This window comes from Molossus molossus, unplaced genomic scaffold, assembly GCF_014108415.1.
Source record: "Molossus molossus isolate mMolMol1 unplaced genomic scaffold, mMolMol1.p scaffold_m16_p_1, whole genome shotgun sequence".
In the NCBI taxonomy this organism is placed as follows: domain Eukaryota; kingdom Metazoa; phylum Chordata; class Mammalia; order Chiroptera; family Molossidae; genus Molossus; species Molossus molossus.
Window position 1 is genome coordinate 217,674,476 of NW_023425344.1, and position 21,836 is coordinate 217,696,311.

Genomic DNA, 21,836 nt, shown 5'->3' on the forward strand with positions numbered 1-21,836 from the left:
CATTAAAAGCACTACATTTTCTCCACTAATCCTAGTGAAGCAGTTTCATTTTACAGTAACAAGAAAGGGACTATGTGGGGACAGTGACTGTTCAACAGGCAGGATCATTTTAGAATTACAGACTTTGAGAACCACTGAAGCAAAGGAATACCACACATCTAGCTGACCAAGCATTTTTAGTCCACAACCAGGAACTCTGGGTTAAATCAAGTTCCTAATGACAAAATCATCAAAACATAGTAATATTACTGTCTGAACGTCTGCCGTGTCTTAGGGACTATTCTAAGAGCTTTACGTACATCATCGCCAAGTCCTCACAAAATACCCCAAAGTCAGGTAGGACACAGATGAGGAAAGTGAGCAGCAGGAGCACCAGAATTTTTATATACAAGGGGTTCAGAGGTGACAAATGGCAGGGAGTAGAGGACATAGAGTGGGGACTTGGTTTCAATCCTTCTTACGGAGTGGTAAGCGCCCTGCTTACTAGGTTGTACATATATTTGACGTGGTGAGAACCTGGATGTACAAACAAAAGCACAACAATTTTACGTAGGTGGACTACTTAAGGAGCAGGGTAAGAGGGACTACAGCCACCTTTCCCCCAATCCTATGTGCCTCCTGGCACCACGTGAAGACTGAGGCCCCAGAGATGGAGGGCTACATCCAAGGCAATGAAGGAAGTGTGGCCAGAGCTGGCACCCGAACCACATTTGTGTGGCTCCAAAATCCTTTCTATCTGCTACACTACCTCCTTCTCTGTGAACACGCCAAACTTTCCAAGAACCATGTAAAATTAACAGTTAGCAATTTCACAAATCATGAAATATAAAAAATAAATTCTAAATCTGAGAACCATAAAGTACCACCTAGAAAGATAATTTTATTTTTTAATTTGAGAGAGAGGAGAAAGGAGAGAGGGAGAGAGAGAGAGAGAGAGAGAGAGAGAAACACCGATGGATTGCCTCCCACACATGCCCCAACCAGGGATCAAACCCACACTCTGGGTATATGTCTTGAGTGGGAATCAAACCAGTGACCTTAAGGTACACAGGACAATGCTCAATAAAGTGAACCACAATAGCCAAGCTAGAAAGTTAATTTTCTAATGCCCTAGAATACCATGCATGCTACAGCTTCAATAACTCCTAAGGTAGGGCACAAGGATATTTTTTTTTAACTGATTTGAGAAAGAAAGAAAAACACTGATGTGTTGTTCCATTTACTTATACATTCATTGCTCGATTCTTTTTGTTTGTTTGTTTGTTTGTTTGTTTGTTTGTTTTCCTCACCCAAGGACATTTTTCCATTTTTTGCACAGACAGAGTGGGAGGGAGGGAGAGGAAGAGAGAGAGAGGGAAACATCGATGTGAAAGGGACACATCAAGTGGCTGCCACCCGCACGACCAACCAGGGCCGGGGACAAACTGCAACCAAGGTACATGCCCCTAGCGGGAACCGAACCCGGGTCTCTCCGGACCGCAGGCGGACGCTCTAACCGCTGAGCCAAACCGGCCAGGGCCATTGCTTGATTCTTGTATGTGCCCTGACCAGGGATCAAACCTGCAACCGTGGCACATCAGAACAACGCTCCAACCAACCGAGTTACCCGGGCCAGGTAACACACAACTAATAGAAATCTTTTTTTTTGGTGATGAGTGGACATGAGAGGGGTAAAGAAAGGTGGTGAGGGAGAACAGAAAATGGTCTCCTTTAAAAGGCTATCTCTCTCATTGATGTTTCTGTCTCTCTCTCCATTTCCCTTCCTCTCTCCATCTAAATTCAATAAAGAAAAATAATAATAAAAAGTTAATAAAAGGTCCTGGCCAGTTTGGCTCAGCAGTTAGAGTGACCCGGGTTCAGTTTCTGCTAAGGGCACGTACCTCAGTTGCAGTTTGTCCCCAGTCGCAGTTAGGGTCATGTGGGTGGCAAGCACTCGATGTGTCTCTCTCATATCAATGTTTCTCTCTCTTTTCCCCCCCTTCTCTCCTGCTCTTCCTGGAGATAAATGCAAAATGTCCTCAGGTGAGGACAGACAGGTAGATAAATAAATAAATAAACAAACAAATAAATAAATAAAAATAAAAGGTCATCTCTTTCACCAATGTTTCTATCCTCTCTCCCTCTCCCTTCTTCTCTCTAAAATCAATAAAGGAAAAAATTTTTTTTTTTTAAATCCCGGCCGGTATGGCTCACTGATTGAGCGTCAACCCAGCCCATCTGGTGTGGCTCAGTGGTTGAGCATCGACCCATGCACAAAGAAGTCACCGGTTCAATTCCTGGTCAGGGCACATGCCCAGGTTGTGGGCCCGATCCCCAGTGGGGGCATGCAGGAGGCGGCCAATCGATGTTCTCTCTCATCAATGTTTCTATTTCTCTCTCTCTCTCTCCCTCTCCCTTCTCTCTAAAATCAACAAAGAAAAGTATTTTTAAAAAATAAAAATAAAAAGCCAATGCTGGTTTAGGACCAAGCTGGCTCATAAAAATGAAATAATTTGTGTATTGTGCCAAATATTGGATTTAAAAACTGAGTAGAATCCAATGACAGTCAATATCTTTTTTTTTTAATCCTCAACTGGATTTTTGTTGTTGTTGTTGTTGTTTTAAATATGTTTTTATTGTTTTTAGAAAGAGAGGAAGGGAGAAAGAGATAAAAACATCAGTGAGAGAGAAACATCGATTGGCTGCCTCCTGAACACCCCCATTGGGGATCAAGCCAGCAACCCAGGCATCTGCCCTGACCAGGCATCGAACTAGGACCTCTCGGTCCATTGGACAACACTCAAACCACTGAGCCACACTGGCCAGGGGAGCATATGTTTTTATTGACTTCAGAGAGGAAGGGAGGGAGAGAGGGAAATAGCGATGTGAGAGAGAAACATCTATCAGTTGCCTCCCATACATAACCTGAACAGGGACAGAACCCACAAATAACATTCAATATCTTAATCATGACTTGAATACCTGAAATTCTCAAATTTTAAGAGGGCTCATTTACTCATTCAACCAACTGCAGTAGGCCTGGGCTAGGAGGCATTTGGAGGCCACAGAGATATACAAGACACAGTTCTTGCCTAGAAATGTTTAGAGTCTAATTAGAATAATCAGACCAGTGTGTGAAAAAATTTAAAAAGCAACAAATGAATTAATTTGCTAAAGAAAAAACAACCCAACCCAAAGGGTAGGTTGCTAAGGAACTTAAGGAGAAAACTCTGTGCTTTTTCAGAAAACAGTGGTAGCACTTTAAGCCAGGCCCTAAAAGGAAAGGGAGAATCAGAATTAGTGGTGGGGACCGGGCTGGGGGTGAGGGTGGCAGGGAATACACAAGGGTCCAGAAACAGGGAAGAAAGAAAGACTATTAAAAAACAAATCAGGCCCTGGCCAGTTTGGCTCAGCGGTTAAAGCGTCGGCCTGCGGTCCAGAGAGACCCAGGTTCGGTTCCCGCTAAGGGCACGTACTTTGGTTGCAGTTTGTCCCCGGCCCTGGTTGGTCGTGCGGGTGGCAGCCACTCGATGTGTCCCTTCATGTCGATGTTTCTCTCTCTCTCTCCCTTCCTCTCTCTCCCTCCCACTCTATCTGTACAAAAAATGGAAAAATATCCTAGGGTGAGGATAAAAAACAAAAAAAACAAATCAGTCCTGGTTTTTATCTCAGTTGGTTAGAACATCGCCTTGATATGCCAAGGTTGTGGGTTCGATCCCCGGTCAGGGCACACACAAGAATCAACCAATGAATGCATAAATAAGTAAAACAACAAATCTCTCTCTCTTTCCCCCTCTCTCCCCCCTTCCTTTCCTCTCTCTCTAAAATAAATAAATAATAAAAACCAGCAAATATGCACATCTTCTCTCACAAGGCCACACTGTTGTGCACACAAAAATATTCATAGGATATTGGTTAAATAAATTATAGCACATCCACACAGTGAAATATTATGGAGCTATAAGACTGAGTGAGGCAGCTTGATATGTACTGATATATACTGGTAAGTGAAAAAAGCATGTTACTGAAAGTGTGAATATAAATTGTGTTTACAAAAAACTGGTGTGTGTGTGTGTGTGTGTGTGTGTGTGTGTGTGTGTGTGGTGTATGACATTTTCATAAACTATCCATAGAAAGATTCAGGAGGAAGTTATAAACTGGATACCTCTGCTGTCTGAGGAGGTAGGTTCAAAGCAAGGGAACATCCTCTGCAGAAGGCACTGGACTAGAGAAGATCCTAGTATCAGGTTAAAGGTTAAATAACACGCAGACTGGAGAGCAGGGTTTGTCACAGGGGCACTACTGACACTGGGGGTCAGATCACTCTGTTGTGGAGGCTGTCCTGTGCAGAGTAAGATGTTTAGCAGCATTCCCGGCCTCTCTCCACTGGCAGTACATACCCCCTTGACACCCTGGTTGTGACTACCAAAAATGTCTCTAGACATTGTCAAAGTGCCCTGGGAAGCAAAATCGCACCTGATTGAGAACCACTGCTCAAGAGCCACAATGTCAATAATTCGCCTACACAATATTCTAGCACTATATTCCTGTAAATTAACAACAAATGCAATACACACTCAGATATGGGTCTGAGTTATATATTGGATGTTGTTTTGAAATGGCCTTCACATATCAGTCACCGTTTCTCAGGTTATAATAATATGCACTGAACATTTTGGGTCTCTGAAGCACAATTTCACCAGTTAGTAGACCAGCCCCCAACCCGATCCCACCCAAATAGCATGCACCCTATAGATCCCAGACCTTCTAGGATGCCAAGAAAGGCAACCCTCCCACAGAAATCTAACAGAAAACCATATGTTGGCTCAGCTTTTGAAAAGCTAATATAATTATTGATACAATAAGAACATCATTACTTGCATTATGCTAATAATGTCTCTTCTCTTAACTCCTAACAACCACACAAGGTGCAAGACACTGTTCAAAAAGAATGAAAGACATCATCCCTGATTTCAAGATCATAAAGAGAATGATTAGCTTATAAAGCCAAGAGAGGCTTAACTAGACTCTATACATCACACTTTATTAAGCATAAAGCCATTTCTAATATACCACAATGAATAAGAAGGGGGGGGGGGCAAAATATCCAACAGGCTTGAATGTTTTTCAAACACAGATCTAAACTTTTGTTGATTCTCCTTTGTCTGTCCTTTTCTCAATGCCAGAAATCCAGTAATACCCTGGCCATCTTGGCTTCACAGTTTGAAGTCATTGATTCCTCCAATACCGTTGTAGGTGAAAAGTTCTGGATTTCATTCTCATAAAATAATGCTCTTCAAATTCTAGGACTGTGCCGACTACTTGTGCTTAGCTCTCAGAAGGTTGGCTCTCTTTTGTGGAGGTGACCTCCAGTGACCTGACTCTGCAATAAATACACCTGTGAGTAGCTATGGAAGGTGCTTACAAGTGTCCGCGGCGAAAAAAAAGAAACTCACCATTCTAACTACTTCAGGGTAAGTCTGCTCTGTCAAACAGCCTCTGCTTATTGTAATGTAGTCCACCAGTTCATTAAGAGTGGAGCGCTTGTATTCTTTCATTTTAAGATCAGATAGCGTGTCCATGAAGTCAAAAATGACACAGCACTGCTGAAGTTTCTTTAGGAACAGTTCAGGCTGCTCTGAGGATGGAACGTCTAAGAAAAAAAAAGGAAATGGTGTAAGTCTGTCATCAATGTCTAGGTAACAGGAATTCTCTGTGAAAGTTATTTCAAAAGCAAGCTCAAAAAAAATAAGAATTCACATGACAACAGTGTTTTTTAAACAGTTACACCTGGGCAGGAGGGGATACCATATCCACTACTTCGGAGAACGTGTCTTTGAAAAACCACGTGATACCAACACAACTGACAGCGTTTGTTATTCCACACCACAGACTGATCGAAATCCCAAGAGCCATTAGAGAGTTGGAGCAAACTGTAACCCAAAACACCCCAATGTCAACATCCGTAAGCCAAAAACACTGAAAAAGGTCAAATTTCCCATTATAAGGTAAAAGCCAGAAGTTTTCACTGTTGGTTTAAATTTATTTTACTAAAAAATTTCAAGGCAGAAATGTCAGTCGATTCATTTTAATTTTATGCTGACATCCTTGGGTTTAAAGCAACTAGGGTGTGTGTGCATGCGTGTGTGTGCGTGTGTGTGTTTATATTTTTTGTTTTGTTTTGACTTGATATCTAAAGTTTCTTTGTCAAAGAAACTTGAAAAGTCAACAAAATGAAGGAATACCAACTCTCTTAAAAGAGCACATCAGTACTGGGACAGTAAGAACAATCTACACTTTCTCTTTTGACCCATCTTCTTTCCCTTAAAGTGGGGGGAAACCACTGGCATCTTTTTTTATATGTTCTCAGAATAAACATCTATTCTTTTCCCACAAACAGCAGGCCAGATATTTGGTTTTGTGTCATTTCTAAAAAAATAACTAGAAATTTTAGATTGAAATTCTACAGGTAGAATGGAAACCGGATCCAAAGCTGGACGTCAAATACACCGACTAAGTTGTAGACAGCCATTCCATTCCTGTCTTCTTTCCACTATTTTATTCCCCGAAACTGACGCTTCCCTAGAAAGGTAATGAAATTATGACCACAGTAAGCTCTGCTGCCTTCATCTAAGGCAATTAACTCATTAATCTTCAAAACACTCTTAGGGGTAAGCAGGTGACATTCTATTATTATTCTCTAGTTTCCATGAAAAGAAGTAGAGACAGTCATTGAGGTCCCACAGCGATGAGTTATGGAGCAGGGCACAGTGCCCATGTTTCTAACCACAGTCCCATATTTCCTTTGTATCACTCATGAAGGACTTGAATAGTCTGGCCAGTCACTTGCAAACACCCTTTGTAAATGCTTTACAGCAGCTTCAAAGCATGGGCCACCTGCTCCCTGGAGGTAAGTGCAACAATTAACAGCTCCCACCTTATAGCCACCAGCAGCCCCAGCAGAAGGGAGTGAGGGCGAGGCTCCTATTCACACGACCCATGTGACTCCTTCTCCACAACCCCCTTCCCCTCCTCACATCCCACAGCCCAAGCGCAAGCCCAAGAACTCAGGACCTCGTGGATAATTCCCAAACACTGCCTACTGACATGGACTTTAGGATAAGCCTCAGTGAGATGGATGGGACACCTAAAAACATAGGATTTCTCTGCCAGATAAAAGGGAACAAGAAGTAGACAATATTTTTGAAGGTGTATAACATCATTATTACTCTCCAAAAACAAGTTATAAATTTAGAAATCATTCTTAACCAATGAGTTTCCCCTCCCTCCCACCTACTCTCCTATGTCCTCCAAGGCCCAATGCATTTTATTGTCAAAGACTTTGGAATTTGAGTTAAGCCATGAGATATGTCTTATTCTATGCCTCTAGACTTAATCACTTTCAAAACATCTAGCATTAGACTTCAAAAACTAAATTTAGTCAGACCAAACTTTCTCTTTAATTGTTACCTACTTCAATGTTCAAAATAAATAAACAAAAACTAAACAAGGCTGCTCACGAACATGACTATATACCCTTAACCAATGGCTAGTTACATGCACAGGACAGATATGGTTAATTATAAACTTTTCTAAGTTCTAAATCAGACCCCATACCTCAAAGCTGAACGGAAATTCTGATGCTCTATAGGAAATAAGAAAAAGTTTATTATTGTAACATTAAAGTTAAAAATCTTCAGGAGAAATGTTAATTAATCCTATTTTGATACAGTAACTTTAATAAGACTTAAAAACCAGACAGTCCACATGGAGAACTCCATAACTCAGCACATATGAATTATGAAAGCATCTATAACTGACAACCTTTTCTCCAAAAGCAAACCATATTTAAGCAGTGACAACAACAATTAATCTTTGTGGTCACTGTAGTAACACTCAAGAGATTTATATATTTGGTTATTGAAAAATTCAAGTAGTTAACATTTAGTCCTGTTTTTCAATGTTAGGCAGTTGAAATTATTCTTTATTTATCCAAATTGATGTAATGTTACAGACAAATGTGAAGCAGGCTACCACCTGCCTAATGGAACCATGATAATCGCTTACATGTATTGAGTTCTACTGGATACTGTTCTAAGCATTTTCCCATTTATCTCATTTAATCCTAACAACCCCATGCAGTAGGTATCATTTCCAATTTTATGGATTAGAAAACCGCCCTCGCCCTGGCCGGTTTGGCTCAGCGGTTAGAGCATCGGCCTGTGGTCCTGAGAGACCCGGGTTCGGTTCCCGCTAAGGGCACGTACTTCGGTTGCAGTTTGTCCCCGGCCCTGGTCGGTTGTGCGGGTGGCAGCCACTCGATGTGTTCCTTTCACATCGATGTTTCTCTCTCTCTCTCTCTGTTCCTCTCTCTCCCTCCCACTCTACCTGAACAAAAAAAAAGGAAAAATGTCCTCGGGTGAGGATAAAAAAAAAAAAAAAAAAAAGAAAACCGCCCTGGCCAGTTTGGCTCAGCGGTTAGAGCATCAGCCTGCGGTCCAGAGAGACCCAAGTTCGGTTTCTGCTAAGGGCACGTACCTCAGTTGCAGTTTGTCCCCAGCCCTGGTTGGTCGTGCGGGTGGCAGCCACTCAATGTGTCCCTTTCATGTCAATGTTTCTCTCTCTCTCTCTTTCTCTCTCTCTCTCCCACTCTGTCTGAACAGGAAATGGAAGGATGTCCTCGGGTGAGGATTTAAAAAATATATAGATAGATGAGAAAACCAAGACACAGAGAGATTCAGTGACTTGCCCAGAGTCACAAAGCTAACAAGCAGCTGAGACTAGATACAAACTCAGGCAGACTGGTCCAGAGCCCAGACTCCACCACTATGCAACATTCAAACTCAGTGAAAGGCCAGAGTAATACCATATTGTATAGACGAGGGTATGTGCAAAGAGAAAGAATGCAGAAGGACATTGACAAATCAATCTCCAACATACCCCATTCATAAAGGACCATGCTGAACCCCTTCTCTGTCTCTCCTCATTCCCTGAAGACTAACACATATACTAATAAGCATTGCTTCCTCCTTTATAACAGACTAAATTCTTCTAAAGTGATTTCCTCTCCTTAAATTAAACAATTTAAGTAGTCAAAACTGACCAAAAGAAAAAGAGAGGGAGAGGTTTCCTAAAAGACCCAACTCCTTTATGGCAACAATTTTTTTAAAACATTTTCAGCCCTGGCTAGTTTGACCAGGCGGTTAGAGCACCGGCCCACGGCCCAGATAGTCCTGGGTTCAGTTCCCGCTAAGGGCACGTACCTCGGTTACAGTTTGTTCCCAGCCCCGGTTGGGGTCATGTGGGTGGCAAGCACTTGATTTGTCTCTCTCACATAGATGTTTCTCTCTCTCTCTTCTTCCCTTTCTCCCTCCCGCTCTATCTGAAGATAAATGCAAAAAATGTCCTCAGGTAAGGATTAAAAAACAAAACATTTTCATTTGTACTGAAGGATGCCGTAACTTTATCAGTCCAAGCCAAGGGCTCGCCCTGTACTGTCTGGCCCTTGACCTGCCCCACATAGCCATGCTGCTCCCGACCTGCGTGCCCTCTTCTCCCTGGTTCCAGTGGGATGTGAGGGAGCAGAATGTGAAGACAGGCCAGGCCCGGATCAAAGGGGGGACTCTCTGAAAGATGGTTCAGAATGTTTCAATGATAAAAGTTTAATGTCTATGGAATCAGTCCCACAGGCAGATACAAATATTCTTTTTAAAGAAACATTTATAAAAAGTACCAGGTACTAGGCCATAAAGCAAAATCTCATAAATTACAAAAGAAGAAATCAGACAGGCAGTACATTTTTACCACAATGAATAACACCAGAATTCAAAGCTGCCCACTTCCCAAAGCCAAGCCACCTGAAAATCTAAAACTTCTGAAGTGTTAAAAAAAAACGAATTGTAGACATTTAGAAATAAATGTAAATTAGAAAAATCAAAGGTCGTCTTAGACTCCCAAAGCAGACCGGGCAGCAAACGCTCGCGTTCCCTCTTCCAGGGGAGGCTCGGGCCTGCGCAGGCTACTCCTGACCCTGGCAGAGGGATCCCACAGAACCCTGACCACAAATAATGAGGAAGCAGTAAGAGGTTATGCAATACCATGAAGGTTATTAGCACAACAATCCACCCATCCAATGTTAGTACTTGTTTAAAGGGAAGAATAACTGACCCAATTATGGCAGCCTGATAAGATCCCATGAGGTCAGATTCCACTGCTCTGGAATCTGGACTAAGGGAAATGGAAACCCAGGGGTGTAATTTCACAGAACTAAAACTTTCTACTCTATCTCGTCCTCCTGTGGGGGCCTCCGGAAATGCTTATTCCAGCGTTACCCAAGGAACCCCACTTCCACAAGCAACCAGGGGAGGCGAGGTTCTCTCTCCTCTGTTAACACTGTGAACTGTACCCAAGTATAACATGATTACAAAGATACTTCCACGTAAATAAGCAAGTAAAAAACTATCATATTAGCTAATATAAGTATTATTTACTTGGCCATTCCAATGACTTTATTACTGTATTCAAAGTAGTGGGTTCAGAAACGTTTGTGGTTGATGGTGGTGGTGGGGGTGGTGTTTCAAGTGAGTTCAATGTGTGGCCACAGTTGAAAACCACTGTTTTCACAGTGAAAACTGTCGGTTGCCAAGCAAAGGAAGGTCCCTGGAAACATCTACAAGAATGAAAGCATTCCTTCTGGGCCTCAACTACAAATAAATGAATGTAGAGTTGGGTGCCTTTAGACATCTTTCCAATCTATTAGGAAAATCAAAAAACATTTTGCTGATTATTAGCACACACTTCTTTTAAAAGTTCAAAATGTGTCACATAGAATGGCTACACAGATAAAATAACATCTAAAGAGTGAGACCAGGTGTAAGAATTAATTAAACAACAAACGGAAAGGCAGAAAAGGCCTGGACTGATATTTCAAGGTAAAAATAACAACAACGATAATGAACATTTGCTATTGCAAAGCACTGTATTAAGCTCCTGGCATACATTATCCCCTTTAATCCTCAGAATACCTTATGAGTGGCTACTATTAATATCCCAGTTTTCAGATGGAAAAAACTGGGGCCCAGAACAGCTAAGTCACTTGCCCAACATCTCCCACTAGGAAGAACTGCAGCTAGTATTCAAATTCAGGAAGCCCACACCAATAACAACAATAATGATGATAGTGATAAATAATAGCAACAAACAGCCACCACTACCACTGGAGATACGAGATACCTATTTAAGAAAAATTTAGGGCGGGGAGGGGAGGAAAGAGATAAACCAAAGAACTTATGCATATAAGCATAACCAATGGACATAGACAACAAAGGGGGGGGGGGGACGGAAGCAGGGTGTCAATGGGGGAAAAAGGAGAAACATCTGTAATAAAAATAAATTAAATTTTTAAAAAAATTTTAAGTAAAAACTTACCCTAAAAATAAAGGAAATTTTGATTGACTTTTCTAAAAATAGTTCAATGATTTAAAAACTTAAACAGCATCAAATCAACCGTAAACTAGTGAACAATGGTAGGTGGGTACATTATAGTTTTAAATAATAATAGTATATGAATATCAATTGTTCTTCTCAGTTTGGACAATCTACGTGTACTTATTATTGATCTTTCCTGGATCGCTCCAGTTCTGCTTTCCCAAAAGCCGACAAACATGCTCTCCGATTAATAACCAAACCCAAAGGTCACCACTGATGCAGACTAGTGTCCTCCGCAGCAAAATTATAGGATTCAAGGCTTTCACAGTACTTTTGACACTAGGTTCCAATCAGAATAAATAGAAACACACACGTGACACAGACACAAAACCTCTAATAAATATTTGTTTCCAACCCTTCATTAGCTATCTTTCATGCTTTATCTTCTAAGGCCAAGGCAGTCACTGAAATTTGTCAGGACAAGAAATAAAACATTTAAAATTGATCCAATTCCTAATTATAGGTGTAGATTACTTTCCTGACACCCAGCTCAACCACAGGACAGAAGCCACTGACACCTCTGACTAACACTGTCAATCTCTCTAATACTCATTACTCCAGAGGTGGAGACACAGGAGTATTCCAGGAACCAAGGCCTTGTGAATATAATAAATTCCTGAAGCATGTTGGGCTATACCAATAAAAGGGCTGCAAGGATTATGCAGTGTTCTAAAGTACCTCTGTTGGTGCTTTTTCTTTTGAGGATTTCACATACCTTATTTACATAATTTACAATTACAAGAAAAGAGCGGGTGGCCATTTTTTTTTTCTTCAGGTAAAGGCATTAAAATATTAACTAGCCATTACTTATTTTCACTCTAATTTCATACAAAGAAAGGACCTTTTGAATTATAAAAGAAGAAAAAGGACACTCTCAAAATAAAAGTCCTTCCTTAAAAAGCAGGCTTGGCAGCCCTGTGTCCACGCACAGTCCTGCGTGTGCTCTCTCACTCTGTATTCCTTCTCTTCTTTTTCACTGTGTTCAGGACCCATAACAACTCTCCCACCTGTATTTGGGACTCTCTGGGCTACATCACTACTTTTCTAGTAGCATGGGAAACAGAGTTCTAGCTGCAGTGACAGGACTCATTTCAACCATAATTAGATGGCAGGAAAAGCTGAGAAGATAATCATATATCTGCAACACTACAGGGAGACCTCACTTAACAGCAGCCATGCAGTCCCTAGAGATTCTAACATAAAAATTTCCATAAAACTCTATACGTACCTCCACTCAAAGACTTGCCACATTATATTGGGACTGTTTCTTAAACCACTGAACCATAGGTCTTGTTCATCTTTTAATATCTAGTCCCTAGCAGAAGTTTCTAGAATATGGTAGGTCTGTAATAAAGCAGGTTGAGTCAGTAAATTTTACATATTGAATATTATTTCCACGTTTTCAATTGTAAACCAAAACTTTATTCCTCTGGAAATAAAATTATACTGAAGAATAGAGGAAACAATTTAATATAGCATATTTAATCAATTATTTCCTAATATTTTACTAATACCAAGTCAAAATGCAAACTTAAAAATCAAGATAGACTGCCCTAGCCAGTTTGGCCCAGCAGTTAGAGCAGTGGCCCGCAGACCAGAGAGACCCAGGTTCGGTTCCCGCTAAGGGCACATACCTCAGTTGCAGTTTGTCCCCGGCCCCGGCTGGGGTCATGTGGGTGGCGACCAGTCAATGTGTCTCTCTCACATGGATGTTTCTCTCTCTTTCTTCCCCCCTCTCTCTCTCCCGCTCTATCTGAAGATGAATGCAAAAATGTCCTCGGGTGAGGATAAAAAAAAAAAAATTAAGATGGACTAAGTAAAATAAATCAGATAGACAAATACTGTATGATATCACTTACATGTGGAATCTAAAAAAGTTAAACTCATAGAAACAGACTAGTGGTTCCCAAGGGAGGGGGGTTGAAAGAAATGGGGAGATGTTGGTCAAAGAGTATAAACTTCCAGTTATAACAGTAATAAGTTTTGGAGATCTAAGGAACAGCATGGTGATAATAGTTAACAATACTATATTATACACTTGAAAGTTGCTAAGAAAGTAGACTTTAAATTTTCTCACCACAAAGAAAGAAATGGGAACCATGTGACCCGCTGGAGGTGTCAGCTAGAGCTATGATTGCAATCATTTTGCAATATGGAAGTGTATCAAATCAACATGCTGTATACCTAAACTTACACAATGTTATATGTTAAGTATATCTCCAAAAAAGTTGGAAATAAATAAATAGCATGATTTTAATAATACATTTATGAATGTTAAAGGAAAAAGAATAAGCTTACTTGATAAAAACCTAACTAAAATAATACACAATTCCTTAGTTCCTTGAACTATCGCCCTGTACTAATATTCAATAAGATACTGCCTTATTTTCTAACACTTTATTAAAAAAAAATCTAGCTGACTTTTAAAAGTTAAAAAAATGGCTTACATTCAAGGAGAGAAAAATATTCAAAAAGAAGATGAAAATATAGCATGAATATAGAAATATAATTTGAAATACCTTCCATAGCAAAAACAACCTGATAATTTTGTCAGTTTTACCATTAACACATGAAAAGTAAGAAGGTCTAGTGGAAAGAGCCTGGGCTTTGTACTCATTCACTCACTTATTCATTCACTTACCAAATATTCATTTAATACCACTGAGGTCCAGATGTTGCTGGGATTACCACAATCGAAAAAGGAGGCAAAATTCCCTTCTCTAACAAAACTTTACGTTCTAGCAAGAAGAGACAAATGATAGCAACTAAAAATAATAAACAGATAGATTATATGGCACATACTATGAGGGGAAATAACATGCAGGGCAGGGGAGACCAGGCATGCTGGGGTTGGAGGGTATAATTGTAATAGAGTATTCATCTGGAAGAACGCATTTGAGCAAGTACTTTCAGGAAGTGAAGTAAGTCAGCCAAGCAAAAAGCAGAGGAGATAGCAAATGCAAAGGTCGACCGGCAGGAGGGAGTGTTAGTGAATTAGCAAACATGCCTGGAGCCAGGGTGAAAAATGAGAGAGAGGACAGAAGAGTGAGGGACGAGTAGCTGCAGGAAATCGTGGGCCTTGCGAACACTGTAAGGACTTCAGCCTTGACTATGGTTCTGAACAAAACTGCACCTGTATTGCATCCTAGATGACCATGAACAAGGCACTTAACTTCTCTAAACATTCGGTTCTTTATCTGTAAAATTGAGAAAATGCACTTGACAGGGTTGAGTGAGGATTAAATGAACACCATTTGTAAGGTGGAAAATGCTTTTCACAAAAAGTTATCTTTCGTTTGACAAACACCTATCAAGTATCTACAACATTAGATCAATTCCCAATTTTACAACTGTTACTAAAACTATTTTCTCTGTAGAAACACTTATATTATTGTTGGCATACCTTCAAAATTATTTTAAAACAATTTTTACAATAAATTCTGAAGTGTTTCTACAAACATTCAATTTCTGTTGAAATTTTAATAATATAAAACTTCAATTAAACCATCTATTTAGAACCCACAAATAACCAGAAGAGAAGTCTTCTCTTCTGCACTTATCTTTTAAGACAAGGAGCAAATCATAAAATCATAATCTGATAAAAAGGAATTAATAGAACAAACTTCCAGGATGTGGCTGAGAGAGCACTGTTAATGGCAAATTTTCAGCAGCATTCAAAAGTATGTGCAACAAAAATCCTCAAAAAAACTACTTTTACTTATGCCATTGTTACCGGAGAATCGTGTGGATTGCCTTTCTCCATTGCTAGTGATGGTGGGGTTCTTACAATATCTTGAGAAAAAGAGTTTCCTAACACTCGCACCAGAGAATCAGTGACCTTTATTTGCGTGAAATTATATCCCTCGGTGTGCAAAGTTCCATTTCTCTTAACCCAGTCCTGGAAAAGGGGTAGATGTGGATTCAGCAGGGCTAGAAGCAAAGCCAGTATCCAGAGTTTCTGTTCCATGGTGGAGTTGAGTCCGACATAGCATTAGGCTAATCACAGTCCATTAGTCCACTGTGTGTGGGGTCCACATGAGTGTGAGCCAGGTGGGCGAAGGCAGGACCATGAGAGCCACAAAAGCAGATAGAGAGCCAGAAGGGCAAAGAGAGTGAACTGAACTCCCTCTGTTTAGGAGATAAAGTATCTCAGATTTCGTACCCTCGCTGTGGCCATGCCTACTCTAGCCAATGGCTTGCTCTCAGGTGTGATTGACAGGAAAGCACTTTCCCGGAGTCACCCAGACCTTACTGGGCATGCCTCTATTGTCCAGTCCCTTCCCCCACTGATCCGCAGGGAACAGACCTGATGAATGTTAAACTGCGGCTTCCTGGCATAAATGGCATGCCTGTGTTATCTAGTCTCACCTTTGCTCCTTTCCTGTTAATTAATAACTGGGTTATTACAACGGTATCACCATGATTATAAGGAACAAAAATAAATGGAATTACAGATTTTCCACAAGCACTTAACCTTTGGTTGACCCTCCCCCACGAAGAAAAATTGCAATATAAGAACACATGATTTTCAAGGATTTCATCTAATTGAGGGTTACTCTCTCCTCAAGAGATTACTTCTACAAGGGATAAAAATGGCCTATCTACTTTCCATTTGTTTTGAGGATTGACATCAATGTAAATCAGTTCAGAATGGGATGAACCTGCAGCTATTTTAACAGTATGATATGAGGTTTAAAAATAGATGGATAGATCAATAGATAGACAAATAACACATTAATATCAATTAAGCCCACTGTCTGTTATTTTACAACTTACAGTTGACACCAAAAACATCATTAAACTTTTTTAAAACAGATTCAAAGTAGAAAAAAAAGTCAATCCAGTGTTGCAACACCAGCTTAGAGATGCTATTTCTGAACCTCAGTGGAGAGTTAAATATGAGATCTTAAGCTCCCGAGAGTGACACAGGGCCGAGTGACCACAGTGGAATGGCGTCTAATCCCGAGAGTAATAAAGAGTGTGCATGTATAATTAAGGTCATAATCTGGGCAATGAGACCCAGCGATGGCATGCAGTATACCCCACTCATTGTGGAACTTGCCTATACATCATACAAATGATATTAATTAATACAAATTAAATATAAATGTAAGCCCATCCACAAGGATTGAGGAAATTCAAAATTCAAACTTGAAACACCATACTGAGGAAAATTAAATTCCTTTAAAACCTTATTTCCTAGTGTGTATAAAAACAGTACTGTCAGGCATAAAACAATAGAGAACTCACTGTGTATTTATATATGTATGTATCCAGGCATGTACAATTGTGGGTGTATGACTCCAAAATTAAAACTTAGAGAAAAGTTATACAAAGAGTTTTTAAAAGACAAACGATACATCTGGAAAGCTTAATACTTTAGAGCAGAGAAGCATTCTAAAACACTGAAAAGCAAGATAGGACACCAGTTTGAGCCAGGATATTTACCACATAAGTCCCTTTTTTACTACCGATTTCCTGACCACAAACGTCTCTGTCTCCAAGGGTAGGAAAAGTCATTGAAGCCCAAAGATAAGCATGCTAATGATACAATTCTAAGCAAAAGCATTTTTTCTGAATCTTGATATAATTCAGCATTATATAATTCTATGCCCAATGTGGTACTAGGGCTTGGCTAAACATGCTGCTGGCTAGTACAAACATTTTTTCTTCGGTTATACTAAAAGTGACTTGCCCTTTCAGAAAACACATAACTGTACCTTCCATTTAAGGAGCCAAGTAAGATTTGGTGTTAATAAGAGTAACAAAATTGTCTGGCCAGTGTGGCTCAGTAATTAGAGTGTCGGCCTGTGGATCAGAGAGTCCAGGGTTTGGTTCTCGCTAAGGGTACGAGCCTCGGTTGCAATTTGTCCCTGGCCCCGGTTGGGGTTGTGTGGGTGGCAATCAGTAGATGTGCCTCGCACATTAATGTGTCTGTCTCTCTCTCTCTCTCTCTCTCTCTCTCTCTCTCTCTCTCCCTCCCTCTCTCTCTCTTTCTCCCTCTCTCCCTCCCTCCCCTCCTCCATCCAGCTCTATCTGAAGATAAATGCAAAAATGTCCTCAGGGGAGGACTAAAAAGAAAAAAAGACAATGGGCTACAGAATCAGACTGTATTCTAAGCCTGGCTTTGCCATTTCCTAGCCTGGAAACCAGATGTAAATCTCTGTGCCTCAGTTACCTCATTTGTAAATGAAGGCATAATAATAGTTCCTACCTGATACTGTTGACTTAAGGATTGAGTGAAAAAAAGAAAACTACACAGAACAATGGAACATTTCAGGTGCTCAATAAACTTCAGGTGCTAAACTTCATTAAGAAAGCCCTGATGAGCCTTAGTATCCTTTGTAAATGAGTCTAAGAACAGTAGCTCTGTCACAGTGCTAGCTCAAGAATTTCATGAGATAATACATAAAATGATCCACACAATGCCTGGCACATAGACAGTGTTTGATACACGTCAGCTTTTTAAAAAAATACTTAACAGATGAACATAAATTGCTGACATGTATAGGGTTTCTTCCCTTCCCGTTTTTGGGTCCCGGTACATAAGTCATATTTGAAGGAAATAATATTGAGCCTTACCTACTAATATCCAGTGAGATTACTTCAAAATTAAAATGTAGTTTGATTAGAGGAAGGGTGAAGATGCTGACTCAATTCAATATGTGAAATGATTCAGCTGTCAGGACATGCATCAGCAACGTGTCAAAATCCGGGAGGGTGAAGAGAGTTAGCATTTGGATGAATGAATGACAGACTAACAGAAAAAGCAAGAATTTATAAAGAGTTCAACAATCTGGATGAGCACTGCCAAGACCAGGACACAGCCGGTTCTCATATATCCCCAAAGCTCCGTCCAGATACAATCCTGTTTATATTCAATTTGCAAAGGAAAGAAAAACAAGCCATGTTTGAAAGTTCTGTCCTTTGAGTCTAAATTTGGAATAAATATTTTTTCTTTATTGATTTTAGAGAGAGAGGGAGGAGAGAGATGGAAACATAGATGAGAGAGAACATCGACTGGCCGCCTCCTGCATGCCCCCACTGGGGATTTGGCCCACAATCTGGGCATGTGCCCTGACTGGGAATTGAACCAGTGACCAGTGTATGAGTCAATGCTCAACCACTGAGCCACACCAGCTGGGCCAGAATTAATATCAATATTCACAGATGTTAACACTGATAAATACTACCTAAACGGAGTAAGTAATTTACATTTGAAGAATTCTTTACAATAATATATTCATATCAATACTACTGACCTCCCACAAAAATAACATTAAGTACTGAACCACTTCAAAGTATTTTGTAAACCTTTTGCTTTTCCACACACTCCACTAAAGATCTAAAGTCTTCGCTAAAGAGCTGCAAGCTTTTTATAGCCTCCAACAAGGCTTTAGGCTAAGTCTGGAAGGAATACGATAGGTAGTTTCAACCTTCCCAGAACAAACCTGTATTTGCTTAGAATCCACTATGTTTAACATAATGAGCACTTATTCATTCACTCTATAAATATTTACAGAATCCTTTTTATATGTCAGGCACTAGTCTAGGTCTTAAGCATACATTTCTGAGCAAAAGCGAACAAGATCCTAGCCTTCATAAAGCTTATAGACCAAAAGGGAAGAAAACCTAATTAAATGGTCATGTAAATAAATGAATAAATATAAAAGTAAACCAGGTTGCCCTATGAAGAAAAGGTACAAGATACTATAGAAGAGTACATACTGCAGAGAATAAACAAAGAAACATACTTGTTTCCCCCCCAAAAAAATGTACAGTCTGGTGAGAAGCAAAATGAAATTTTATATAAATAAGAGGGAAAGTACAAGAAAAATGCAATTAAGTACCTAAATTTCATGGACCAAATTTAGAGACAGGAAAGGAAAAAGCACTTGGCAAGGCCCTACAATATTCCAGCCAGCGTCCTTCCTCGTGTTCCCTCACTGAAGCCTTGCATAAACCGCAAGGCAGGATTTCACCGATGAGACGACCGAGGCTGCAAGCTACTGTATTCCGTTCTACTAGCGTGAGTCAATAACTACGGTGTAGACACAGCTTTACTAACAGAACCAGAAGGTATGATCATTTTACAGCAAAACAGAATGTATTTGACATTCATTTGGACAGATAATCGTGCAGCAGAAATTGAGATGGGACAATGAATTTGTCTCCCTCATCCTCTACCACCCTTTTATAGCCCACCTCCAACACCACCAAGGAACAGAGTATTTTCACCACAATCACACCCTATGCTCAAGACCTTTCCACACCCACAAAATCAGCCTTTCCCACTGAAAATGTGGTTGATTTCTCTGGCTGCTGAAGGGCTAATGGGTTTACCATGAAGAAACATTTATATATTGCAAAGACTTCATGGAAACAATAACCAAATGGCTTCATTCAATGGCTTAATTTTAATCATGGAAATTTCAGACATGAAATGAGCAAATTACTCAGAGCCCCTCCAGGCACACCTGGTCTGCTTTCACAAGGGTCTTGCCAAGCATCTCCCGGTCTTGGGGAGGGGGAACACATATTGATAAAAATAGAAAATATCTTATTCTGAAGTTTAACAATTTACATTGCTTGCTTGTACCACAAAACTGACCAAGCAATAAATAGTTTCTGAGCCACCCTGAAGTTCGAAGATTCGAGTATTGCATGCAAATGACAATGACTCTTTGAAAAGGGACAAGTGCACCAAGTTCAGGAGAGTCCTTTCAGTTTTGTTGTTGTTGTTGTTCATCCTCACCCAAGGATATTTTTCCACTGATTTTTAGATAGAGTGGGAGGGAGGGAGTGAGGGAGGGGGGAGGGAGAGAGAGAAACATCCATGTGAGAGAGACACATTGATTGATTGCTTGCTGCAGGACCCTGATGGGGGCAAGGGATCAAACCTGCTACCCAGGTACATGCCCTTGACTGGAATCAAACCTACGACACTAACCCCTGAGCCAAACTTGCCAGGGCAGGAGAGTCCTTTTAAATGACATTCATCTAGATCTCGGAAATGCTCGTGTTACATAAATCCACAAAAATATGCACCAGACTCTCTCCGTGGACTCTCTCTGTGGAAATGGAGAGCACATACAAAATATGTATGCTTTAAACTTCCGATGAAACCAGATGCTTTTTCTATGGACTGTTCATAGATCCTGATGGGCTGGGAGAACCTCATTCATATGACCCTTATGAGACAGTCCTGTAAACCAAGACTAGCGGAATAGGGAAGCTGAGAAAGACAGGCAAAAAGCAATTTGCAGCCACCTAGTAAATCCTATCTTTCCTAAACCATGGACACTTAAGTGGTTTGCACTTCTCCCCAACCAGAGGGTAAACAGCTTAAATCACCCTACTCAGGGAGACAGCAGAAATCCAATTAGTGTCATTTGCCAACCACACCCAAGGAACAGATGAAAAGAATAAATCTCATTTTGGTACATCAGCATAAATCTGATGAATATTCTACTGAGATCCTCCCCTAAACACCCAACCTTTAAAACCCCTCAAAACAAAGTTCCAGCTCAAGCGCCTTCCCCCACCCCCACAGGAATGCATCTCCTAACCTCCAAGGGACCCCATGAGGCTTGCAACCAGGGAGCGATGGGCAGCGGCAGCTCATCCCCGGCAAACCCCTGAACCTGTCCCCAAGGCCCCCTTTCTCTGACTTCTTAGTGAGCCAAAGCAACCCCCCTGAGGCTTATTTCCCAGCCCTTCCTTGTTTCACTGTCCCCAGCTGTAATAAACATCCTGTAAAATCACCGGACTCGTGTTGTGAAGCTTTTCCTGCACGAAGTCAAGAACCCACACACTACCGGCTGGCCCGAGGCAGACCTGCTCAGGGCCAGGTCCCCTTTCCAGTAACACTTACTGGAGTATTCCTCACAGTCTATTCTCTATTGAAAATACCATGACCTCCTACACAATTTGTCCTTTTAGGATCTGCAACACTATAAACAATGTCAAAAGATATTTGCTAATGAAGGAATAAACCAAAATAAACAAGAGTCACCAAGGACAGATCAGGTATGAAACAAATGATACACATTCTGAAGAGCCATTTCCTGTTTCACAATAAATAGTTCTTTCTGAAATTCTTGAATGAATCATCCTAGCCCAATCACATCATGTATACATAAAAATAGTAAAAGCTTGGTAAGCACTTATTCTCAGTCACTGTTCTGAGCAGTTTAAAAGTATTAACTTATTCAATCCTCTCCACAATGCTGTGTAGTAGGTAGTATTGCCCTTATCTTACATACAAAATTGAGTCCCAGAGATATTTAGTAACTTGCTCTTCATCACAAAGCTAGACAGGGGCTCTGCTGAGCTTCAGACCAGGCAATGTGGCACCCATACATTATCAC

The 21,836-nt window shown here is 40.6% G+C and overlaps 1 protein-coding gene across 7 annotated transcripts in view; it reads right to left on the minus strand.

Moving 5' to 3' along the window:
• Positions 1 to 21,836, minus strand: part of PPP2R5E (protein phosphatase 2 regulatory subunit B'epsilon) — a 141,259-nt gene that overhangs the window by 64,997 nt on the left and 54,426 nt on the right. For 4 of the 7 annotated variants that reach the window (XM_036253197.1, XM_036253203.1, XM_036253187.1 and 1 more), the window contains one exon: positions 5,436 to 5,632. In XM_036253197.1, coding sequence (XP_036109090.1) covers positions 5,436 to 5,632 — 197 coding nt within the window. Of the gene's footprint in view, positions 1 to 5,435; positions 5,633 to 6,446; positions 6,551 to 7,596; positions 7,625 to 12,694; positions 12,806 to 21,836 lie in introns of those variants that run through there. The other 3 variants (XM_036253216.1, XM_036253225.1, XM_036253231.1) reach the window with 3 other exon arrangements.